This window comes from Trachurus japonicus, chromosome 16 (genome assembly GCF_045865225.1).
Source record: "Trachurus japonicus isolate A0001 chromosome 16, Traja_1.0".
NCBI classification, from domain to species: domain Eukaryota; kingdom Metazoa; phylum Chordata; class Actinopteri; order Carangiformes; family Carangidae; genus Trachurus; species Trachurus japonicus.
In genome coordinates this window covers 25,855,891-25,882,943 of record NC_140922.1, presented here as the reverse complement: position 1 = coordinate 25,882,943, position 27,053 = coordinate 25,855,891, and the positions used below count along the sequence as shown (strand labels likewise).

The 27,053-nt window shown below is 42.4% G+C and overlaps 1 protein-coding gene across 3 annotated transcripts in view; it reads left to right on the top strand.

The window, feature by feature from the left end:
• LOC146972504 (neuroendocrine convertase 1-like) overlaps positions 1–27,053 on the top strand; it is a 167,721-nt gene that overhangs the window by 25,664 nt on the left and 115,004 nt on the right. For all 3 annotated transcript variants that reach the window (XM_085802855.1, XM_085802854.1, XM_085802853.1), the window contains 3 exons: positions 5,651–5,732; positions 10,276–10,379; positions 16,179–16,284. In XM_085802855.1, the coding sequence (XP_085658981.1) occupies positions 5,651–5,732; positions 10,276–10,379; positions 16,179–16,284 (292 nt within the window). The remainder of the gene's footprint in view (positions 1–5,650; positions 5,733–10,275; positions 10,380–16,178; positions 16,285–27,053) is intronic.

Genomic DNA, 27,053 nt, shown 5'->3' with positions numbered 1-27,053 from the left:
CAAAGTTCCACATTGTTACACAAATCAAATGAGGTTTTTGTCACAACAGGGATTTTAATGGCTATTGCAGAAGAAGCACAAATGACCATTAGCATCAATAACAGCTACCAATAACATTAATAATGGCTCTGTTGTATTAAGGGGCCATGAGGCTGACAGTGAGCCAGAGCACACATGTCGTCATTCATGTTATTATTTACACCTGTGTTTGTCTCGCAGCAACACGTCTGGATTTATTATGTGAGAAAGTGCTCTCACTGCAGCTAATTAAGAGGAATTCCCACCTCCAATCTATTCAATTAATGATAATTCCAACTCTTTGTCTTCGATAAAAGCATTTTTTTGTTTATGATCCAATGCAGAGTTAGCTGGAGTTAGCAAATTACTTTTAGTCTGGTCATAGTGCAGCAGTAGATTTTCCAGGTATAATAAAATAATTCAGAGACATACACATAATCTACAGTACATCCACAATCTTTAAAGGGATAGTTCAACATTTTGGCAAATTGGCCCATTGCCATAATCCCATAGTTTTAGGAGTAGGTTTGTTACCTTTAATTGTCGGTGCAAGCTATTTTTAGAATGGCGGAGCAGAGCCGCGAGCTGCTCAGAGCTACGTTACGGAGGCTCATGGAATTTCTTGGTTTCCCTCATCAAATACACAATCCAACAACTCCAAAACGCTCTCGTGGACAAGTTGTGACCTGCACATTTACCACGCTATGAGATAATAATGGGACGTTATGAGACGGAGTTGTGTTTTGATGCACGTTACTGTCGGGGGCAGTTTTTCGGCAGACAGTCTCAGTATTTGCCTCGAAAACAACTCCAACAACCGTCTCGTAACATTCCGTTATTATCTCACAGCATGGTAGATTTTGGAGTTGTTGGATTGTGTATTTGATGAGTTTGATGAGGGAAACCAAGAAATCACATGAGCCTCTGTAGCGTAGCTCTGAGCAGCTCGCGGCTCTGCTCCGCCGTTCTAAAAATATAAAGGTTCAATTAAAGGTAACGAACCTACTCCTAAAACTATAGGGATTATGGCAATGGGCCAATTTGCCAAAATGTTTGAACTATCCCTTTAATGTCATTAGTGTCATTGTTTGGGCTGTACTCTATATTTAAGCTCATTACATTCATCAGTGTCATGAACAAAACAGGGGACTGTGAAGCATTATTAAGCTAGTTTTCACTTAGCTGGTTCCATCGTGATGCTACAGATGTCTCTCTCTCTCTCTCTCTCTCTCTCTCTCTCTCTCTCTCTCTCTCTCAGCCACTCCTCTCTCCACACAGGACAGAAAAAACATTTGAATTTCCCCTCAGTGCTTCCTCTCTGCTGAAGCGTTTGTGTGCTTTTTTTCCTCCCCTTATTTTTCTTCTTCTCTTTTTTTTTTTCTTTTGGGCTATTTTTTTTTTAAGACTCAAGTCACATCTGCAATCCCGCGGCCCTATAAGGAGCTTTCACGCTTTTTGGTTTGCTTTAGATGTTTAATACCCCCTCTCTTTTGTGTCAGGGAGCCGGAGAGGCGTTAAGAAGCGCTGATAAACCCCACTTAGATCCCTTCCTGGCCCGTCACCCCGGCCTGCCGGGCCGCTTTAGCAGGGAACTGATCTGTGACGGCCTGCCACTCAAACTGAGCACTTCTGAAGGCTGACACAATGGAGTGAGCAACACACCAGAGGGCCTGGGGGTGGGCGGGGAGGGGGTTGGTGAAGGGAGGAGGCTGAGGCGAAGGAGGGAGAGGAGGCCAAGAGGTGCCCTAGAAGAAGACTAGAGGAGGGGCCAGGGTGTATCTGTTATCTTTCTCCTCGCTTTCACTTTATGCAATTCTCCCTCTCCTTCCCCTTACCGCTCACCGCCGTAGAGCTCACACTCTTTTTTTTAAAACATGTCTCACTGTTAATCTTCAGGTTGGTGGACGGTATTACACACACACACACACACACACACACAATCCCTCACCTCCGTCTTGTGTTTTTTTTTTTCCTCTCTGTGGTCCTGGCCAGGCTGTCAGTCTGGCAGGTAGAGATGGGAGATTGAATGGCGAGGCAGGGAGTTGGTGGGAGGGGTCGAGGACCGGATAAGGATCAGCAGTGCGTCAGGGTCTCTGGATGCTGGCGACTGCGCCGGGTCACGCGGTGCATTCACTGCTGCTGCGTGGCGTAATGAGGGGCGGCCAGACCAGACCAGACCAGACCAGACCAGACCAGAGCAGGGCCGACAGGAGAGCGTCAGGAAGCACAGTGTAGTGATTGACAGGCAGCGGGAAGGAAGGTGGTGAGGAGCTTGAGAGAGAAAGAGGAGGGGGTGGGATGGGGGCATGTGGCCACTGCCGCTGCCATCACCATCACTTTCCCAGGGGGCCGTGGGTGGGTAGCGAAGCCCAAAATGTCAGAGCTGATATCTGTGCAGCTCGGCTGGTATCACACTGCTGCAGCTGCCTGCCATCCACCACTCCACTCATTCATGTAGGGACATGGGAGTGTTTTGCACGCACGCACGAGCACCACACACACACACACACACGCACACACTTCTTCTGTTTCTCCACCACCTTTCTATTCTATAGAGCCGTATTCGTGCACACACATATTCATCATAGGGCGTCTATGAACCCACACACACACACACACACACATACTCACACACCTTTACTCCTCCCGTCTTACTGTCTTTCTTCTCCTCCTCCTCCGCACATTCATTCAGATTGTGTCTCTGTCAGTGGTACCTCAGCCGCTCAATCATGCAAGTGCTACACTGCTCTATTTTCCTTCCACACTGCTGGAAAATGATTTTTCCCAAACAAGTTTATTTCTTTATACACGCTGCCCTGTCTTTCTTTATTGATCTCAAACCTTGTTCCCCCTGTGTCTCTTTCTCTTTCCATTTAGCTAGACTTTTTGTTATGAAAAGAGAATTGTCAGCGTCTTTTGTGTTTGACACTGAAGTTGCATCAGCTTGCTTTGTATTGCAACATGTGTTGGGCAGCCACTGAGAGAAGTTTCATTTATAAAGTGCGCTTTTTTTTTCAGTTTGGTGATGTCATTCCTCAGTGCTTTTACACTGGCCTTTTTTTATATAGTAAGTGTGCTGAACTTTTTGTGTGTGTGTGTGTGTGCGGCCTATATGTCACAGCTGGATGATGAATGCGCTGACAGTGGAGGGGTCAGTGTCACAGACAGTGTGGTCAATTGCCCCTTGTCCCCTGAGTCTAACCTTGAGCAACACTCCCTAAAGAGTCTCAATCTGCCATTAAGGCCCACGCCTACACACACGCACACACACACACACACACATTCACAGACACTCCCTTGTGAGTGTGTGCCATTAGTAGCTGGCAGGAGCTGGTTTGACAGAGAGCGATTAGCTCCCTATCATGTGTATTGATCACTGTGTCCTGGCTGCTCCTGGAGAGGAGGGAGGGGCTGGAGGGGTTTTTACAAGGTAGTTAGAACACACACACACACACACACACGCACACACATGCACACACATGCACACACACACACATTCTTGTTATTGCTGTAAGTTATACCATGTAGATATTTATAAGGGTGATTGTATAGCTCCCATGTCTTCAGTTTCTGGATCGATTGTATGCATTTTGGGAAAACACAGACATTATAATAGACTAAGTTGGATGTGTGACAAGGATGTGTTTATGCAGACTAAGGATCAGGATAAACCAAACTCCTGTTTGCTGTGTGAGAGTCTGAAATTCAGTTGTGCACATGATCAGATCATTTTCAGAGCATGCAGCATCTCTCAATATACAGGTTTCCTGCCTGGAGAGCAGCTGTAGTCTGAGCTCATGTGCACACGGCGACTAGTTTGTAAACGTCCACAGGTGGAACATTAAAAAGAGTTGACTTTGCTCTCATGATAAATTAATATGCATTTGCAATATCTGAATGAAGGACCACTGTGATCCAGGCTCATTAGCCACACATGGTTAAAACCAGTTCTTTAATTGGCAGCAATGCCACATTACAAAAAGATACACTCATGACCCAAATGAAGTTTGAGCTGTTGCACTTAGTTTAGTCCACACTTCCTCATAGGAACATATTGTTCTTGTGTTGTATACTGTGATTCCTGCCCGTCATCATTGAAAATGCCCTAGAAAAGAACTAGCCTGGCTCTCGCCAGACCCTTGTAGTTCCGCAAAGCTACGCCAGAGGCGCTACGCTCAGCTTCACACAAGGGTCTGGACTCGAGGCCAATGCAAACTTCTTCCCCGGAGCAAAAAATAATGAACCAATCAGGATCGCCGGGCGGGACTTTCTGAGGTGTGACGTAGCGCTGAAGCGACTGTTTGAGTCAAACAACAATGGCGGCTCGCAGTGAGTGGCTGAAGTAGCACGTCATTCAAGATAACGGACAAGTGGTTTATCCAATCACATACAAGATTTTTTTACAAGGCCCCGCCTTCTGAAATGAATCGCCTATGGAGCAGTCCCAGACCCTTGTGTGGAGCTCAGCGTAGCTTTGCGGAACTACAAGGGTCTGGCGAGAGCCAGGCTAGAAAAGAACTGGTTGGATCTACAGTATGTGAATGTACTTTTAAGTGCAGCCATGTATTTGTTTATGAGAGATCACTTATTATATAGGCCTATTGATACAGTGAATTTAAATGTAAAACTTGATGTTTGTCTTTAAAATGTCTAGTAGTTTACACTGTAAGTGTGTAAATGGAGGATAATGACTCTGGCTCTCTTGTTAATTAGACATTTAAGTATTAGACTGAGCTTTTTTTTTTTTTTTTTTTCAATTTAGCCTCACCCTAAATCAAGCTATGTTCAGTTTAATATAAACAGCCGTTTGATTACATCTGCACAACTGTAAAAGTATCACATCCACTCCTTGGCTCGTTCAGACCGGCTCCAGGCTGCTGCTGTTAATTGAGTCTAATTGAAGAACATGAAGGGGGAATAAAGCAAGCAGGCTTTTAGGACATAAAAGACTGCAGCCGCCTCTCAATAGTATTTATTTTCAACCTCTTTCACTCTGATTTAAGTGTAAGAGGACAATAGTGGACTGACACTGATATGTGTGTGTCTGCGTGTGTGTCTGTGATCTGTTGTTTGATTTAGTGCACCCACCTTCACAAGGACCAGCCTCTTATCAGATCAAAGCCGCAAGCAGCAGCCTATGAAAGAACCAGTGTGCGTGTTTGTGCGTGTGTGTGCCGTGGAGGACAGAGGTGTAGGTGAGGCAGGGGTGTTTTTCTTGCTTTTAACCCAGGACAATGGGACTGCAAAGGACAGAGCAAGCGAGTACACTTTGAACTAATGAAGAGGAAGCCTTTTACTCTCCTCCATAAAGATACCCAACTCTCACTGTGCTGCGGAGTTCCCTCTGTTTTGAAGTGGAAACAACCAAAACATTTTATTTCATCTGTGCTTTTTGCTCTTTGTATAACCTCATAAATGCACAATGTTATACACAAAGCCATGAAAAGCAAAAACCAGACTGTAGAAGCCGTGGATGCTAAATTTACAGTGTAAGCTGAAAACAAACATCAGATTAAGGAGTTTTTGTAGTTTTGCACCCAAAATAAAAACTACATTTCTCTTATTTTTTACAGTTGGCCACATCAGTATTGTGTCATATTGTCCTTAAAGTAATTTGTGTTGTGATTCACAGGTTCTCTGGGTTCAGAGGCAGCTCAGGTATTACAGAGAAAAGCGGGTTCCTGTGACGGGACTGAAACACAGTGTCATTAACAGTAAGTTCAATTTTTTCCTTTTATTTTCTACCTTGAACTTGGGTTCACATCTGCATTTGTCTCTAACATATAACACAAGATGTGATTTTGCGAGCCTTAAGGTTTCCCACATGTTACAAAAAGTAGGTTTTCTTGGCTCCAACCTGACCAGGAGGTAAAGCCATGTGTTGACCCTTGAGTCAGTGGCATGAGTGAATACAGTTGACATCATGCAGTCTTGGCATTCATTGGTCAAAATAAAAAAAGGATTGGAGGTATTGAACGATGGACAACAGCTATTCATTTCACACCAAGGTGCCAGAACACCTGGGGCTCAGCGAAGGGGAAACATCCTAAAGAATGTGAAAGACAACAATGAATGAATTCCTGCTATAAAATGTGCTATAAGGGAACAGAAGGAAACGGAGAGATGGGAGGACCATGTAAACAACAGATATGCATGGAGTACATCAGGTACAGGATATATTTCAAGCTTTTTAAGCCTCCGTTGTTTAATTCATTTTAAAGGCAAGTATGAGGTTTGACAGATTAACAGCTATGCTAACAGACTGATATATTGTTATATATGTAATAATACATTGATTATCTTTCTAGTGTTGTGATGTATCTAGCAATAATTGTTGCTAGAGTTAATTATGTCATGTAACAGGATTGCATTAAGGTCAGGCCTGGAAGTGTGGACATATAGGTTGAGTGACAACTAATTGTTTAAAACAATGAGATTCATGCAGCAAAGTGTCAAACTTTTGAAACCGTTACATGTACAGTACATTTACTTATAGAGAAAAGAGACTGACAACCTGACTACCTCCCATCCACCTTTAACATACACCATCTGCAGAGAGGAGAGGAAGAATGTAGCTACTATACTGTATGTATTCAGCTGAAGACGGAAGAACAAACTCCAAAGAGGAGAGTGAGCGGAGAAGTCCTCCGCTGCAGATGTAATCCAAATACATGAATGTCCTCGAGACAGCAGACAGACAGCAGACCCTTTGCAGACTGTCTCAGAGCAGAGCCTCCTGTCAGGAAATCTACCCGCTAAGAACACAAAGAAAAGGATCTCCAGCTTATTCCTAGTGATAATAATGATCCAGTAACTCCATCGTGTTACAGTGAGAACTGTAAGCAGTACATTCAATCTCTCGAGGTTGGGTCGAGGGCTGAAAACATGCTGTTGAAAGAAAATAGATGAGTAGAAGTACTGTATATCGAATGAGATGAGACAGTTATGACAGTTTTTCATTTTATAGCTCTCTCAAATCTTCCTCAAAGTCTGGGCTGTTTCAGTAAAACACGCTAGCTTTAATTAAGCTTCGAGATACATTTATTCTTGACTTTTTGGCTTATTATTTTGCAAGTGACTCAACAACAGTTTCAAAGCTTTTCAAACACTGTATTAGTGTAATGTGTTGTGTACAAACAGGCAGAAGAAGATACACTCAGAATGTGATTATTTACACGGGTGAGAGCAAAATAAAAGTGAGAAAGAAAAACGTGTCAAAAATAAAGCTCTTGTGAATAAATTACCATGTATTCACGGCTTTAAAAATACTTGTAGTAACTACATTGTGGGTTTCAAAGGTTTTGGATAGCTGCAACCTGAGTGTAACACAACAAATTAGTTTGCAGTGTTAGAAATCCACAGGATGGCAGTGATACCAGAGGCACTTTTTACCTGCTCAATTTACTACCTTTTTAAGTAGTTGAGTCTTTCTTCCAGCTGAATATCTAGATACTTTAGTTTTAGAAGTGGTTTACAGTGTCAGGCTGCTTAACATTTGCTCAGCCTTTTTTTCTGATTCCTTAAGATCCAGACATGTGATGATTTAAATGCATCATCTGGTTGAAAATGGCCATGGCCTGAAAAAAATAGTTTATCAAATTGTGCCTTTAAACTGGATAAAAGTCCACAATACAGACATAGGCCATATGACGTCATTTACTATCCGATTTTTTCTATATTTCCTGAAACGTTTGGGATAATGTCCTTACACATCTCATATAGTCATAGTGTCGTCATTGTCCAACATTTCCAGACATTTCAGTGCGGAAAAGTTACATATTATTGTTATTATATATTTTTTTTCCGCTTTGTGGCAATGATCCTGTTTGATGAAACCAGTTAAACAGCAGCTGTCTTATGCCTGTTTAAAATCTTACGCCATACATGTGTATACCTTTAAATCCAGTCATATGCATATCCTTGTATAATATGTGCGTGCACTGGCAAGTGCTGGATGTGTTTGTTCAAGAATGTCCTGGCTCACATCCTGCTGTTCTCGTCCTCACTCAGCTGCTGCTCTGACAGACAACGGAGAAATGAGGACGAGAGAGAAGGATGAAAAGACAAAATGTACACTGCAGTTGTGTTTATTCATAAATGAGGGGAGAGACAGAAAGAGGAATGCACTTGTCCATTTTGACCTGAATGGACTTTTAAAATCAAATGTTTCTTAGTATTTCTGAATAAAAAGCTGCCAGTGTTCATTATTGTGTGTGCCAGTTTAAATGTTTCAGTCTTCTTTCCAAACACTGTTTCTTGGCAGAAGGAACAAGCCTCAATGTAGCTTTTAAAGCACACGATACCATTATTAATATCAATATTAGCACTATTGGTACAATGGTAGGTTGAATGATATGCATACTGGAAAAATAGCAAGTTTAACATTTCATTCTCACTGAAAAAAATATAATGATATACCTTAGCAAACACATATGTTCCCATAGATGGGGTGTATAGAATTTGTAGGGCAGGGCCTCGGTGTAGCAGCGCTATGCTCATTGTTTTGTTTGTGGTATGTTGTGACGCATATGTTTATTATATTAATATTATTTTTTTCTGTTACTAGATACGACTGTGTTCATTTTTTTTAGACAAGTGCTTTTCTATCATGGCTTCTTGTTAACTGCAATATGCTACTGTCCGTATTGCTGGTCTCTCTATCACAGTCTGTTTGGGTCGACTGCATTTTGGATTGGGCTCAATTATCCTCAGGTCTGTTTGGATCTAGTCTGACTGTGCTCACTTTTTTTTCTCTTGTTTAAAAATGCATTTAAAATGCATATCAAGGCCAGGGAGGTTTGTCATGGGTCTGTTTTGGATTCGGTCCCACAATTCAGTCCCACACAGAGCTCTGGATTATAGTGCCAAACAACTGTAACACTGCAATCAGATAATACGGTGGTTTTCCTGTCTGATCAATCTAAGAGCCAATCTTGGATTCAGTGTCAGTTACACACTGTGGGAAACCCTGTAAGACTCTCAAATGATATCTTTAAATAACATCTGAGACTCTTATATTTCTGGTATTTCATTGGTGTTAGCCATTCTAACAACACTGTGTATATGCCTCAGACATCTATGGGTTAATTTTAGAATTTATGTTCACATGCTAAGACCTAATTAAAGTGTAGAAAGCTAATGTGTCAGTAATTACTCGGTTCACAGAGAGTACTGAACCACGGAAAGTTGCATACTGAATGGAAAGGTTCAGGAAACAGTACATTTACCATTACACCCCTAATTAAAGAACTATATGTTTTATTCAGAAAACCCTTATTAATGACACCGGTGACCATTAAGTGAACTATAATAAACATCTTGTTGCTATACTGGTAAAGGGTAAGGTTCCAAGATATGTAGATCCTTGATTTATCCGAGGGGAAACTCACTTGTCCAGCAAATCATAGTAATAATAAACAATAATAATTTAATGAATCCATTCGGAGAGCCTGATGCTATAACTAATATTACACTGTTATTAAAGTATGATGACAGATTACTGCCGAGCACTGCACAGTTGTAAAACAAAGTGTGAAGATGAGATGGGATTTATAAAGCGTAATATCCCTGCATGAATCAAATGCCCTCCTTATATTGACCCTATTTTTTTTTCCCAGTGTTAACAATGAGTTCACACATTTTCTATTGAAAAAAACCCCAACAACGATTAATACATGTCAATGGCTCCACATTCTTTCATAAAATCCATTTTATACAAAAGAAATACATTCATGTGTGTTAGTGTGCAACATTTTATTACAGCAAGTTCAGACAGAGAGATCCCCATTAACAATTGGTGTGATATTGATGTGTGAATCCTGTAATGCATACTGTGTATTATGAAACAAACTGGTTCACATCCATCGTACGTGAGAAGAGGAGTGAACGGCAGTGAGATGGAGTGATGTGCCGGGGAACAGGATGTGAGGAAAGAGAGAGAGAGAGAAAGAGAGAGAGGCAGTGAGTGTGACATGTAGTGTATGTAGAGAAAGGTGCGGGCCTTGATGAGCCGATAGCACATTCATAGACAGCGAGCCAAGCTGTGCTGCAGCAATGATATGCTAATGATATGCTAATGATATGGTAATCTGCCAACAGTATTCCACCTCACTGGAGGGAAAGGCAATCTGGGAGGCCTTTCACCATTGGTTGGTGACCAGGGACTTCCTGAAATCATAGTTCAAGACAAGAAAACACACACACATGCACTCACACACGTACACACACACATGTAATGGATCTGTGCGTCTGCTGCAGGTTCCCAGAGGAGGTACCATGCAACTGACAGGCAGCCTGAGGAGAATACGAGTGACCAGTCCCTCACCTTCAATGACCCGCTCTGGCCCATGCAGTGGGAACTGGTGGGTGTAATTGTGTGTATGTTTCTGTTTGTGTGTTGTGTGTGTGTGTTCACTGGGCTTATCAGGAAGTATCTCTCTCTCTCTCCTTCCTCTCAGCTCTTGTCCTCATGGTGACGGATGTTCCTTTGACAGGCATAAGTCAGGCAGGCTTTCATGTGTGACTGGAGAGAGAGAGAGGAGTTGGAGGGAGGCTGGGAGCTTATGGAGGGAGAAACAGAGAGAGAGAGAGAGAAGGGAAGAGACGAGGTGAAGTGGGGTTGTCCATGTTAAACTCAGACAGATGTCGGGGATTGATGAGGCTTGGAGTAACACTGACACACAACTGGGTTGCAACAACAAGACAAGCTCATCCCTTCAGCAGAGACTTGTTCTCTCTGTTTGACCAACGTGTGTTTGTGGAGACCAGCAGGAGCACAGACCGGCTGTATTTTGGGAGTGAAATGTGTTTTTTTTTTAATCTTCTTTGAATACAAGCACAAAACATCAGCTTCAGCCCAAACTGTTCAGCACATCCTTCAGTCCCATAATAATCAGAATTAGATCTCAACCAGAATAAAACACCTCTCATCAGTCCTTGATCGTAATAATAAGCTCCTTTTGAAAGACATTTGAATCCATTCAGAATAAAAGTCCTTGTATAAGCCAAAGGATACATGTCTTTGTGTAAATATTTTTAAAGATCACATATTTTTCTTCTATCCATTTTCTCTCAGAGGTGCACTTAAAATAAATCAAAGATGTTCCCCTGGGCAGATGTACCACTTCCTCCCCATCCTTTCTCGTCTTCTGTGAAATCTTTACCAATTTTCTGAGTTGTACATTTTTCTCAGAATAAAATATATTTGGTCATTTTGTGGAGCTAAACAGAAAGCTAAATAATAACTAGAAAAAGAAAGCATTTCCTGCAGGAAATAAGTGTGAATGCTGAAAGCAGCTGGACGCTATTGCTGAATGAGCTGAAGAAATTGTTGAAACAATGAGTTAGCTGAAGAAACTGCAGAGGCAATGTTGAAAAAGGCTAAAGCTAAAACATAAAACTTGAAGGCTGAGAGATGAATGTTTTTCTATGGGCGAAAGACAGAGAGAGGGGTAGAAAAAAAGAAAGAAATCAGTAAAAAGACAGAGAAAGGGTGTAGAAAGAGAGAGAGAGGGGAAGAAAGGAAGAAAGAGACAGAGAGAGGGGCATGGATAGATAGAAGGAGGTAGATTGATAGAGACAGAGAAGGGGAGAAAGAAAGAATGAAAGAAAGACAGAGAGAGAGGGGTAGAAAGAAAAAAAAGGAAGGAAGGAAGAAAAAGACAGCACACTAATAAGCTTTCTAAGATAAACCCTTGCAATATTCATTACATTGACTACACAAAGTTGTGAGATAATAAGGATGTAATGGGGCTTCTTCTCAAAAATGTGTCTTTGAGTCTGCACCAGTAGCAAACCTGGAGTAGAGAGAAGACTGAGTGCTGGTTTAAAATCTATCTCAGGCCCTCTGATAAATTTCACCCCCTCCAAAGGTAAATTATGCCACTGTCATCTTTACTTCCATAATTCTTACATTGAGAGATTATGTTAGAAAAGCATATGTTTATCCCACACGTACGTACGGTATGGAAGATCTTTGTTATGGTATTGTAAGTGATCTTGACGCACACACACACAGACACGCTCACACAGCAGGGCATCAGGCCTCAGCCAATCAACACTGCGGATGCTCTTGATTGACATGTGAGGTTGGAATCTGACAGAGCCAGGAGGAGGAGGGGGAGGAGGAGTCAGGGATTCACCAGGGCAACTGGCAACAGATTGATTGACACCTCAGCTCCGGGGGTAAGATGGAAGAGGGGGGTGGGAGTCAGGATGAGGACGGCGGGTGTTAGAGACAGAAATGCAGGAACTTATCAGGCAAAAGCCACAAATAAATCAGACTTAGGTTCTCTATAGCAGTGGTTCTCAAACTTTTTTACATCAAGGGCCCCTAAACAGACACAAATTAGACCCCCTGTTGGACAAAATTTAAAAACAAACGTAAGAAATACACAAATATTTGTTCTGAGATGTAAAATGTACGTTCAAATTACTGCAAATGGCATGCATTTTGGAAAAAATTCCAAGTAATTTCTGGAAAAAAAAATGTAATATTTCTTGGGAAAAAATTTGGTGAAACTTTGAGAAAAAGTTGGAGACCCCCTTTAACCCACCCAAGGACCCTTTGACTTTGAGAACCACTACTCTATAGGAATGTGAGTAATTAGAAATGTATGCATTGCTCACACATACATTGTTGTTAATGTGGGGGAGGGAGCTTCTCAAAAGAGTCAGGTTATGCAATCTGACTTTAACTCTATAGTTTGATTACATAAACTGAGCAATAGAGGAGGATTATCAATAATTCAACTATCAAAAGAATGTAAAGTATTCTCAAAGTTAAGGACCTCTCTCTCTCTCTCTCTCTCTCTCTCTCTCTCTCCCTCTCCCTCTCCCTCTCCCTCTCCCTCTCCCTCCTCCTCTGCTCTCATTCTGTTGTGTTTAATCAGCCTCTGGTGGGTGTGGATATTGATTGAGGGTCAGTAATCTGCTCAGGGTTGGTAGCCTGCCAGGGACCAGACATGTGTGTGTGTGCATGTGTGTGTGTGTGGGTCTACAGTATGTGTCTACATAGGGATATCCAAAATATGTGTTGGGGAATATGCAAACTATAGGCTAAGTGGTGGTTGGGGGGAAAAAATGGCAAAATGTGTGTATTTGAATCAGGGGCTGATCCAGTTATTGTTGGTGAGTCATGTATAGACAGAGACTCCACTGTATCCGTCCTTAGTCCAGCTCCTCCAGAGGAGCTTGTTTCAAAGCTGCTAAAATCCATACAGCATCCTGGACGTGCTTGCTGTGGATGATGGTTTGTGTGTGTGTGTGTGTGTGTGTGTGTGTGCGTCTGTGGGAGAGAGAGAGATTATGTGTGTGTGTGTTTGCACACTGTGGCTGAGGGGCAGTTGAGATAAAAGCTGAGAAGCAAGAGATATTGTTTTGTTGTCGTTCTGTTTGCATTTGTGTCTTCTGCATAGAGTCAGTGTGAGTGTGTGTTTGTTTTCTGCCCAAGTGTTGCATGAACTTTTTTTGCAACTCTGTATACATGTATCTGTGTGTGTGTGTGTGTTGGAGAGAACTAGTTGTGTTCTTCTAGTGCTTCAGCGAATGATTATAACTCTGTGCACGATTCTGTGTGTGTGTGTTGCGTGAGTGTTCAAGATGCCTCTGTGGGTTTATAGCCAAGTTCACAAAGATGTGTGTCTGTGTGTGTCTGTGTACACTGAGTCTGTGTGTGTGGGTGTGTGTGTGCGTGCGCGCGTGCGTACTCCCCAGGGCCGGTCCTCGTGCTCTGGTGGACGTTAGCTTGCTAGCTGCCTCCATTCATCTGCTTTATTCTCACACACTACAAAGCAGCTCTGCTCCCCAGATGCAACCCCCCAAAACACACAACAAACACACGCACATACACACACAGACACACACAGACACACTACCCCCCTACGAAGCCTTTTTTCCCCATTGTGCTCTCTCTTCCTCTCTTTCTCTCCCTCTCTTCATCATGATAACAACAACAGAGTTGAAGCCTCTTGAAACACTCACTTTGAATATCAAATTGGTTGTGCGTGTGTGTGTTAGTTAAGTTAGTTAGCATTGGTGTGTGTGTTGGGGGGCGGGGGGGTTAGGGGCATTTTAGGGGCATTTTTGGTGAGAACAGTTTGTTCACTACCTTTTGTCACTGTGTTTATGAGTGTACAGCTTTGTGTGTATTAAGTATGTCGAGAGCCTGTGATTGTGTGTCTGTGTGTGTGTGTGTGTGTGTGTGTGTGTGTGCAGTATGCTTATGAAAGTAGCATATACAGTATGTAGTTTGTGGGACACCAAGGCTCATGGGAAATCTCACCATGCTGGGGTCACTGCTGTACACATGTGTGCAGATGTGTGTGTGTGTGTGTGTGTGTGTGTGTGTGTGTGGGTGGGTGGATTTGTATTTTGAGGTGCAGGGATGAAAGACGCCAAACACACAGATTGTGTCTGAGTGCAACAACCTACAGGGATGTGCACACACTCCCCCTCACAAACACACACATCCCAACGACCCACAGTGAATACACATACATATCCATTCATGCACATAGCACAGAACCACAGAAAGTATTATCACTCACAGTTTGTAGATCATAGCGAAGCACATTGGGTCGTCAATACAGAGGTGAGGTCCCATGGTATAAGTTTGATTTTGTTGATTCAAACATATCGACTTTTGGCTCATTTTCAAAAGACTAAAAACAAAAACAAATGAATGTGTCATGAGTATGAAAAAACACTTGTTTGTTGCTAGGCCTGTCACAATTATTACAAAATCGCCTGGTCGCAATTGATTCAGCAGGCAGCAATTATTTTGCATGTTTCCATTCATCTGTCTCAAAACAGCTGGATGAAACTAGCAGAAATGTCATATGTCCATCACTATGTCCTTGTCTTTTTCCAAGTTTGAGGTCTGAATGATCCTCTTTTAATGACATCATCACATTGTGAATCTTCTTTCTGCTGTGGTTTAATGACATATGGGTGGAGCATCACAGGCTGTTTATCTCGAGGAGCTTAATTTCTAATATTCAATATTTAGTTGCAAAGCTTTGTTTAGGCTTATAGTTGTATAAAATGATCAGAAAAAGACAATTTAATCAATTGTCAACTAAAATTTCATGATTGTGACAGCCATATTTGTTGCTTTAGCTACAATGACAACAACACTAAAGGGATAGTTGGGGTGTTTTTGACGTGGAGTTGTGTGTGGTACGTTACATCACGTGCAGTAGGCCCTAATTGGCGCACTCTCAGTTAGGAGATCTGAGCAGGAGTGAGTGGCAGAACAATGTATTGCTTTTTTCACAGGGAAAAAACACACAGAAACAATCCAATATCTGTTGAATGTGCGCTTCATGTAGAATATTTATACAGCGGTTTATCTTCCAGTGAAGAAAAACATTTTCCTTTGGCACTACATTTTTCTCAAACACTCAAAGCTGTAGCCACAGGTTGAAGCACAGCTCTCTGCCAGATTTCTAGTATTGTCTTTTAAGAGTATTGCATGTATTTTCCTGCAGAATAATGTACAACTGTTCAACAGATCAATATCCTCTTTTACTAATGAAAGTTGTATTTGCAGCAGTTGTATTTGTCTAATTGAACATAACACCATGTAATGTCCATTTAAAATTCAGCATTCTGAAATGTTTTGATGGAAAATGCAACATTATATAACGCGGAGAAGAGGCTGGGGCAGGATGGATGTCATGTGAGCAGGTGGGAGTCGGTCCACCTGAGGCAGGCAGGTGACTGGGTCAGGTGGGGTAAGCAGGAGCAGGTGAGAACTTGCAACAAGGCAGATGTTTGAAATGTGCGCTGCTGCAGCCTCTAAAGAGGGAGAGAGAGAGAGAGAGACCGGAGAGAGAAAAGGAGGAAGAGGATGATGCAGATGATTGCACGACAGGGACGAGCAGGTGGAAACACAAGTGCAATTTCATGCCAAGCGGAGTACCAAAATTACACTGCACCACCTGATCTGCATAAACACAACCTCTGCTTTACTAAACCAGAGAATGTGCAAACAGGTGCAGATTCTAAATAACTAAATAGTTCCCAATGAAAGTGGTCTGGCATCAGCGTTAGTGTAACCACCGGCTTTGCACGCACAAATAGAGATCATAGATTGCTGTTAGTGAGCGACGCATTTGTTCATTTATTAACCATTTATGTGTGTGTGTGTGTGTGTTTAGTTCTCACAGGGCGAGTACAACTCCAGTGGGTTGGACATGAATGTGATGCCGGTTTGGAGCAAAAACATCACGGGTCACGGAGTGGTGGTCAGCATCATTGATGATGGTGAGTTCAACAAACGCACTCACACACGCGTTCTCGGACTGATTGGATATTTTAAACGGCTGCACAGGTTCGCTCTGCATATTAAATACAACGATTACACAAACATGGGTTTTTCTTGCAGCCAAAATAAGAGCGTTGTTGCGGCGTGTTTTTGGAATATTTTTTTACACAGTCTGCTTTTTGTGCGGCGTTTTGCAAAATGCAGCGTGATTAAAAGACTTCTACATCGGAGAGGACTTGTCAAGTTTGGTGTGATGAAGCTGAACTCTGGCCCCCCTCAGTGGAGAGGGTGAATGATTTATGTTATGCCCCCCTGCCCCCCCCCCTCCCAAAATTCACCACCATCATCATCTTCGTCTCAGTCACGCCACAATGAGAATTCATTTCTCTCTGATTGCTGGGATATCTGGCAACAAGGGAAATGAGAGAGCGGCATCTTATGGGCTCATTCATCAAGAACTAATTGAAGCCTCACTAGTCTCAAGTGCTGATAGAGCTGGAGTAGTGCTGGAGTGTGCTGCTTGTATGTGTGTGTGCGTGTGTTAAAGTGTTCATGTCACACTTTTTTTTTTTTTTCATCAAAGTGCCTCTGACTCTGCAGTACACCTATACAGGTGTCGCTGTTCTAAAAAAAAAATGGTGTGTTAATTTTCCCCACAAGTATCATGCATGTGAATCTGTTCGCCGTGTGTCAGTTTTCACATCAGTGTCTGTTTTTCCATGAAAGATGCTGCTGTGGACAGAGGGCCTTCTCTCTGCTCTGCATCCCTCTGCATACAGACAGAGCCTCTCTGTGTGTGTGTGTGTGTGTGTGTGTGTGTGTGTGTGTGTGTGTGTGGGGTATGGGTGGAGAGTCGAGGAGGGGCGGAGGGTGGATACAGAATGAGCAGGCAAGCAAGAGAGAAAGAGAAAGAAATTAAATAGAGGAAGGATATAGAGGGAAATGTCAGGAGAAAGCATGAGCAAAAAGGATTCGGAGAGGGGGCGAGTGTGTGTGTGTTAATGTTCGTGTGTGTGTGTGTGTGTATGTGTATGAGACAGAGAGTATTAGACTTGCACCACTGAATCTCCTCTCCTCTGAGGCTATTGTACTCTGCTCCACCTCTCTGTATTGATTCCACTGGGCAAGAGCGTTCTCACTCTTTCTCATCGTCTCTTTCTTTCTCTTTCGCTCATTTCTTGGTCTTTTCCTCTTCTTTTTTCTGTCCCTTCTTTGTTAACTAGGAGGTGACTTCTTTTTCTGGCCACTCGTCTTTTCTTCTTCTCCTTCTTCTCCTCCTTCTTCTTCTCCTTCTTCCTCCTCCCCCTCCTTTCCTCTCCCTCCCTCCCTCCCTCTTGGACAGTCTGCCTCTCACAGCTGAAGGATCATGTACACGTTCACCTTTAGCCACCTTTCAATCGATGCCTATTGATTTTAATATCACAATGAAATAAATTATTTTACTTTGAGTGAAAGCGCACCCCCCCACTCCCCGCTCCCTCCTCTTCCTACTGCTCTTCCCTCTCCTCCTCCTCCACCCACCCTCTCTTCCTCCTTCCTTCAGTTTAGTCCCTCTGTTTTAGAAGTAATGTAATTGGCATCTGCGGCCAGTCCTCTACAGGCACTGAATCACGTTCACTGTGCCATCTTCAATTTGTGTGTCTGTGTTTGGGTCTTTGCTTCTGACTCTGCTCTTTCAGACTCTTTTCTCATTGTTGCACCATTGGATAGATTTGCTTTATCTGTCTTTTATTGTTTGACTTCCTGAACTCTAGTACGACACAGCTCAGTAAATCCAGTGAGTGCACGCACAGACACACGACACACAGTGTTGTGCTTAAACCGTACTTAGTGTCTTATCTTCACACAAGTTCCCATTTGTCTCTCACTTCTTGTGCTTGAGAATGTGCAAACATTTAAAGCCACTCCTGATCATGTGTACCAGCACGTGTAATCACAAGTAATTCCTGAGTTACAGACACACAAACCAAGTCTGCTGTTCAACCATGCAAGCCCAATTGATAGATTGGCACCATGTTTCCTGAAGACATGTGTATCTGTGCTTAAATTAAAGGGATAGCTATGTGTTTTTCGAGGCAAATGCAGAGACTTCTTGCCGAAAAACTGCCCCCGACGGAAACACGCATCAGCGGTTTTGCATGAATTTGCCTCTAAAACAACTCTGTCTCGTAACGTTCTGTTATTATCTCATAGTGTGGTGAATGTGCAGGTCACAACTTGTCCACGAGAGCGTTTGAGTTGTTGGATTGTGTATTTGATAAGTTTGATGAGGGAAACCAAGAAATCCCATGAGCCTCCATAGCGTAGCTCTGAGCAGCTTGCGGCTCTGCACCGCCGTTCTAAAAATACCTTGCACGGACAATTAAAGGAACCTACTGCTAAAACTATAGGGATTATGGCAATGGGCCAATTTGCCAAAATGTTGAACTATCCCTTTAAGAATAAGTTCATTTTTATCCAGGTTAAATTCACATCATTAATGACTCTATTTGGTCTTATTTCTGTGCTGAACACCTGTGGTTCCTTATATGTTAATAACATTCAGTTGTAATCAGTCTTCATTGAAAAGAACTCAGTCCCATTTATTTAGATTAATTTAACAAAAACACTTTTTTAATTTCTGTTAGAAATGGAAAAAACAAACTCGCCGGGGTTTAATGTGTGTGTGTTTGTCTGGACTGCAATTCTTCTTAGATATTTAGCTAAGTAAACTTTTTCTTGTGCCTCACTGTATCTTTATTTCCCTTTGAACGAGCCAATTGTGAAAGTGGCAGAGAAAACAATATGGTAGAGTGAAATTTGACTGTAGGGTTTCCATTTCTGACACGTTCGCAAGAGAAAACGTGACAGTCAGTATGTTTGTGAGGTCGCAACGGCATCATGTCAACTAATCCCCTCCCTGTGTGTGCAGGCGGGAGGCATTAGCCGTGATCCAGATCAATAGAACATACTAATTCTGTTCTAGTATCTACAGGAAATGATAAAATACGTGTGGTGTCAAAGGTCCATCAGACGGCGACATGGAGTGTCAGTGCAAATTAATCTTTACTGAGGGAAAAAAAGGAAAATGCTGCATAAATCCAATGTTGTCTTAGGAGCTCTTTCATCACTACACACAATTTATTTACAATTTGTCCAGTCTTAAGCAGCTGCTGCATTTTGCTTTGTGCAGGGAAATTGTGTACATTAACAGCATTCTCAAAAATGGACAGCGCACATAACATACTAAAAGCCTACAGTACAGTAGCAGCGGTATGGTTCTGGGACATGGCATGAACCAAACATCACTTGCAGTCCAACAAATTTTGTTAAAATCATTATAAGTCTGTCGCCCCATCTGTGAAACAGTATCTCAAAGAGATGGCACAGGTCATTTGACATGAGGTTGTATGTAGTAGTTATTTCTAGTCAGTGTGTTATCTGCACTAGATCTGGACAGGCAAGCTTCCAGTCATGAGCACCAGCACAGAAATCGAACAACGTGCTGCTGTGGATGGGACCGTCTGCAAAAAGAATTGTAAAGACAAGATCCAAGATCATTTGATCAGTGTGCGCTTTAATTTTTGTATTTTTACAGCTTTATCTTGTGGTCAAACAGCCTTTTCCTGTGGAGCTACAGTTTGTGAACCGATGAACTGTTCAATCACAATGCACAAGTGCTGAATTACTATGCACAAGCGCACCTACAGCGTGCACTGCATTCCCCTGCAGATTAACTGTTTGAGCCAGACTGAGGTAAGGGTTTGACGGCAAGGTAAAGCTGTGAAATTATTCAAAATAAAGCCGACACTTCATCTGATATTGGCTTTTTTCTTTTTTTCCTGCGTGCATTTTTAAAGTGGCTAAAACACAGTTTTGCCGCCGGCCCCATCCAGAGCAGTACATCACTCAGCCCCATGTCAAATAACCCAAACTGTCACTGTAACCTTACTGTGTGTCTTTATCTTTTAAAACTCCACTAGGACTTTGTAAAAGGACATCGTTGACCATATTTGGCATTCTGTGGGAGTTTCTGTATGTAAATGAGCCGGTACGTGGCGTGCACAAGCAGGTGGATAAAGAGGAGGTGAGATTTATCATAGGTCACTGTATGAAGGTGTGAGCTCAGAACCATGTCTGTTAAACACAGCCTTTCTTCTTCCTATGGGCAGTACCTATACACACACACATCGTGGACGTGCTTTATGTTTTCTTTGATCAATGAGGCTTGTGAACTCTTTCATAGCAGGAATAAAAGACATGTCAGATGCTGTGTGAATCAACATAAACAGGAGTCATTAGGCTGTCGTCCACTGATTATGACCGGTGAGTGGTAAGTACGAATATAGATTCATCAGTGAAATTGCATCCACCCCCAACACCAATCTTGTCCCACGACGGCTCCATAGTGTCCTTGTCACCCTGCTATTAACACCAGCTTCTATGTATGTCCCTCATGGCCGCACAGCCCAAAAACACTCCTATATCGACCAGAGTTTACACCATTGTCATTACGTATCACTGGTACACAGAGAGACAGGACACAAATTAGAAAGCAGACGAGGAGGGGGTTGAAGGATGGATGGATGGATGGAGAGAGAGACAGGTTTTACACAAAGAAGAGTGAGCAGTCTCAGAGATAATTCACTGAGCTCAGTGTCCTTTAATGTGGAGCTGTTTATGTCAAACTGATTTGCAAAGAGCATAGAAATGGTCCTTTTTAAATAAGCTGCCTGACTGTGCTGTGTGTAGGATTTATACAGGTAAACATCAATTTGAGCCAATCCTGTTTTCTCTCTCTTTACTGCCTTCTGTCGCAGATGTAGACACTGTACCATTTCTCCTTTATTATGTCTTCAGAATTAGAGACCACAGTGAGCTGAGGATGGTGGGATTTTTTATAGTTTGGAAAGCCGTCCACGGAGACAATAATGCCGGTGCTAATGCAGATGCAGAGCAGCATTTATGTTGTCGTACAGTACGTATTTATGTGTTGATGTAGGAGGTGTGATAAAAGATTTTATGGCTGATTAGGAAGGCTTACGTAGCCGCTGTAAGAGGTAGAGCTGTATTTTTGATATTCTACAGCCCCAGCTGATTGACTTAATGAGGTGTGTCCATACAGTGTGAAAAGCTTTTATTCCGCTGTCTGCCGGTTGTTGTGCGTCACAGTTGTGCCGAGGTGGGTCAGGAGTCCTGCAGGATAGCTGCTGCTCTTACACGTCAGTGATAATGAACTTTAATATTTTCAGCTCTTTACTGTGCATATTTAATTTGCTTTCTCAGTTACGTTATTTCTCAACAGTCACCATACATCGTCGTCTGTGCCGGGGGAAATATCATCTGAAGCCTTTGCAGAGCACAATCGTTATTTAAGTAACATAAGTATTAGTCATCCTAAATACTTCCTCACCATATTTTCCAGTCCCTCACAAGAGCTGCTGTTGTGTGACTAACTGATTTGATAAAACAGTAATGACTTATTATTGTATCTAAGGGAAGGAATCCAACCATTATGTATTACAAAGAACAGCTTTTATTTGAGCACAGTACAGTTTTGGTCCATATGTGCTGACGGTAACTTACAATTGAATATTATTTCATCATATTGCGTAGTCTCAGAGCACATACTGTAAAGTGTTCTCCCTTTTTTTACTTTATCCCGCACAGGTCAGTGAATATGTGACAAACACACAGGCCCATGAAACCAACTGCAGGCTGTTTGAGCTTCTCCTCAGCACAAAATAAGATCAAGAACAAGTACATCTTCCACAAACCAACATAATCCTTAAAAAGTATCTAAACAAAGTGGTTGCCAAGCAACACAGGGGTACCTCCACAACTTTCGCATATTTAGATCATAATGGCGTCAAACAGGACTTGGATGTATTATATATTTTTGTACAAAGTAATAAACATGTTTTTGGATTCGTCTTTATAGGTAGAAAGACTTAAATCTTGTGTATTTTCTCCTTACAGACTGTTTTCAACAGCATTGGTAATTGTAATCAGATAAATCTCATCTTTACAATGTGTGTCTCAGTATCTTTACATCAGTGTCCATAAATACTTGTGTTTGTATGCTCACAGCGCCTATGCATCCATGCATTAAGGCAGGCTTCTGGCTTAAGTCCAAAGAGTGTCAGAAGTGTGTGCGTGTGTGTGTGTGTGTGGCTGCTTGGTAGAAATGACACTGGCCAGCTATGTAAAAGTGTGTCTGACAGGGGGAGCGACGGAGTCAGCGCTTTTTTTTCCTCCCTCCTCGCCCCCCGCTGTTCAATCCATCCAGCTGCTGTCACCACAGGGGAGCAGACAATCTATCAAGGCATCGGGATGCATTCTCCTCACCTGCGCCGCGCCTTTAATGAACAGCCAACATGATCCCGGCTGACAAGCAGGAAATGGATGTAATAAAGATTGTTTCTGCATGCTCTTTGCATCCCTGATAAATCACCTCGCTGTGCAACAGATACGGGAGCCACATGGAAATTTGATTTCACACGGCAAGGGGGAGGAAGAAGAGAGCAGTGGGGGAAAAAGAGAGCTGCTAGTGGCAGGGTCACTCTATTTTATTCCCCTTTTTTCTCCAGCGGAGCAGTGGAGCAAGGTGTGTGGGGGTTGAATGGAGGGACTGTTGTTGTTTTTTTTCTCCTCTTTTTTTCCCACTCACCGACACTCTGTTAAGCCAGGAACATGCCTCTGAGCCTGTAAGTCGACAAACAATAACAGATGACGCGTGCAGGCGTTCACATAGGTGTCCGTCATCATACCTACAGTAGACGTAACATTAATGTGTGCACTAGGGGGCAGGGCCGCATTTACCAAAAGCACAATACACAGGAGATGAAGAATAAACCTGCAGCAGATGGAGCCCATTTTCATTTCAAGATAGTAAATCTAGTAGATCTAGATAGTCAACTCCCCCCCACCACCCCAACACACACACACACACACCCTTAAAACAAACAAACAAAACAAAGCAGCCCAGTGCTTGTGGAGATCCTTCCCTTTGCACCAAGCAATATGTCATGCACACAACCACAATTACAATATACAGAAGAGTGTGAGAGGTGTATGCGGTGCTTTACTGCTGGGAGCATCTACAAGTTACAGTTATCCAGAAAATCTCTTCTTTGTTTACAAGTATCTTTATAGCAGTGAGTCTCAGTGCACCTTAACTGTACACACACACCTCTCCTGTTAGCTTAGTTTATTTTTTCAAGTAGTTCAAGAGTAATTCAGCCAGTTTCCAATACAAATCAATTTGTTTTGAGTAGTTTGAATTTTTTTTAGTATATTTTTTGGGCTTTTAATGCCTATAATTGATAGCACAGTGGAGAGAGAGACAGGAAATGGGGAGGCAGAGAGGGGGAATGACATGCAGGAAAGGGCTGCCCGATGCGGGATTCGAACCGGGGCTGCCTGCAGTGAGGACTATAGCCTCAACATGGGGCGGCAGCTCTACCAAGTGAGCTAAACGCCGCCCCATTCTAATAATGAATTTTTATAATGTATTTATTCATCACAGTGACACTGCAAATCCTTTTTTTTTTTTCTTCAAGATGCAGGCAGACATTTTAAGTAAACTCGAGAAATTAACCTAGATGGTGGTTAATAATCATCATATATACATACAGTATATATAGTACATATTAAAGACAGAAATGTTTTGTATTGCAGCACAAAGGCTAATCAGTGCAAGCATTATGTAAGACAAGAAAAGTAAGATCACATAGTTATTTCCATCTAATTTGACCCTGTTAAGATGCTTAGTGCTTTAGTGTCTAGCTCGCTAACCTTACAAGGCTGAACTCCCCTCTCAGATAACTATACACTGCTTGTGATTGTAAACATAAACTGTAAAGCTAATGTCAGAACCCAGTGATCCCAGTGCTCCTTGGCTTTGCATGTAACACTTGTTTACTTCTGTATGTATTGAGCTGGTTAGCAGACCACACCACAACATTTACATTCAACCAAATTCACACTGTTTGATGCTTCTCTTGCACCTTTTTTCCCCGCATGTGCTCCGTAACCAACAGGATGAGGCTATAATCATGTCTCTCCACCTGAGACTGTCTATAGCAAACAGGATATCACACATATGTAACACATGAGCAGGCACAGTAGTCTAAAACCCACACCGCATCACACAAACAAAACATCGCACCAGCGAGCACGTGGCCCGCTGTCCAAAGCCACAGCAGCGGTGCCCTAACAGAAAAGGGTATTCATACTGTAGAGTACAGGGAGTATGAGAGAAATGAGGGGGTGAAGAAAAGAGAATAATGATTAGAGCTGGGGAGAAATAAATGTGGGGGAGCAGGAGAAATACATGGGGAATGGAATATGGGAGAATAAAGGGAGAGTGAGATTGAGATAGGGAAAGAACGGGAGAGGGGAGAGTGAGATAGGGAGGGTGGTGTGGGGTGAGGGGGGGATGCAGATATGGGGGTGGGTGGGTAATTTATGATTTAATCTAATGCAGTCTGGACCTGCTGTAAGTCACACAGACCTCAGCTGGGAAAGCAAGGGAGGGAGAGATGGAGAAATCGAGAGAGAGACATTAACCTTTCCTTGAAGCGAGCGTGGAGCTGTTTTATCTGACCACCATCCACCCCTGTAATCCCTTTCTCCTCTCCACCTCTACTCCCCTCTCCTCAGACTTCACTAACCGCTTCTCCAGAGCTGCATTTCCCAAATGAGTTATGTAATAACCACGATCAACTTTAGTTTCACTGAGTTTCGGAAAAAGAATCTCCAAATAAATTTGCGTCGATTTGATTATTTTGTATCACTGATTCATACAAAATGGGTAGCGGCTGAAGCCAAGCGTTGCTCAGGTTAGTGATGCTGGGTATGTGCGATGCCCACATCGTCTGCCTACACCTCTGAAGTGTTTGTGTGCAGAACAGCAGAACACCAGGGTGGTAAAAAAGCAACTCGGAAGAAACTTTTAAACTTCATCAACAGAATAAAGCCCAGGGAAAGAGCTGTCAGAAAACCGCCCACACTGCTTGACTGACAGGTTATTGCTGGGAAGTGCAGAATAAAAAGGCACAAAAACACAGAGACAAACTCGGTAACAAAATGTGAAATTTCAAGGATTACAAAATTTCACATCAGCAAGATCATGTATGTTTTTTCATGAGCTCATTCTGTACCTCAGCATGAGGTAACAAGCAGTCACTCTGTAACCTGAGCTGCCCCAGGAATCAGTCGTTGCTGTCGGCGTCGCCACCAGCGCTTTAGGCTGTTTTTTGTACTTCTTGATAAATAAAATATTGATATAAATATAGATTTCTGAGACCACATAAATAGAGCATGCCACATACATTACAGAAGCTGCAACTTTCAGACCCAGAAAATCAGTTTGTGTCCTTTTCAAAGGGCATACAATATTTTTTGGGGGGTGAGGGAGGGGCTGTGCAGTAACTGTATTCAAAAGGGAGCGTCGTAATATGCTGCATTTGAGTGAATGTCACAAATGATCACTGTGATCAATAATCGGTCGTTGCCACTGGCATTGCTGCTGGCATTATAGATGGTTTCATCTCAGTGCAGTATACAGTATAGAGGACATCTATGGTGAATAATCACTCTCTCTCTGGTCACTCAGTATTGACTTAAATAAATGTGTTTATCCTCAAAAACAGATTCATGAGACACATGAGAGACATTATAGAATCTGTTTAACTACTCGTCCTGACCACCAAGCTGCAATGGGTCATACTGTAGTTAGTTTCCTCTTTAAATAACTTGTTACACTAAGAACAGTTTAAAACAGTGTTTTTCTTTATTAAAGCTTTTATGCCATTTCTGTTGTCATGGTGCTGCTACTGCGTTTATCTCCGGATCACACTTCACATCACATTGTTTTCTGGTTCGTTCAGCTGACCTGTGGCCACGATGTAATAACTACGCTGAACTCTGTAGGTGCATTAGTGCGTAGGACTATGTTACCAAAGGAAAGTGGTGTTTTGACAGGAAGATAAGCTGCTGAAAATATTTTACTTGAAGTTTACATTTCAAAATATTAGATCGTTTCAGCAGGTGTTCGTTACACATGTCACTTTTTTCAGCACGTTGCTCTGCTAGTGTGCTGGTGCTCCCAGTTGCCTCACATTAACGGCTGTGGTCTGCTTCAGATATACTTACCGCAGGTAGCACACTGACCTCCAAACCTTTTCTTCAATTTACATGAAGTAAATTGAAGAAAAAACAGTAGTAATGGATTTACAATGGAAACAGCAATAATCCTATTAATAAGGAAAAGGACAAAACATTTGAATAGAATTAAAAGGCAACTGTGCCAATGTCAAAAACGCATGAAAATGTCTGTTTACAGCAGTTGTGGAGTGATGCTGTAGGCCTACTGTATATGTGAAATGTTTGCACTGATTGGGGCTGTACTGTAGACTATAAGGTGCTACTTGCATAGCACACCTGAACCTCCTTCTGAACTGTACTGGTTCAGCAGCTTTAGAGTCTCAAAAGTCAGATGATGCAGCTGCCAAGTTTTCACAAGGAATGTGAGAAAAAACAGACAATACCTCTGTTCCCACTGCATCTGTTTTGACCCCTCATTATGAGTGCAATGCTAAAGTGGTGGAGAACTCTTAAGTGAATATTAAGAGTTTGGGGTGAAGTGTAAAAGTGTTTGGAGTGAAGATGGAAGATCACAGAGACGGCGTCAAGTACATCCGGCTGCTGCCAATAGCCGGTAGGACCTTGATTACCAACATCCTCTGTACTTAGGATATCTGGGAAGAGACAGACGGCCCACACA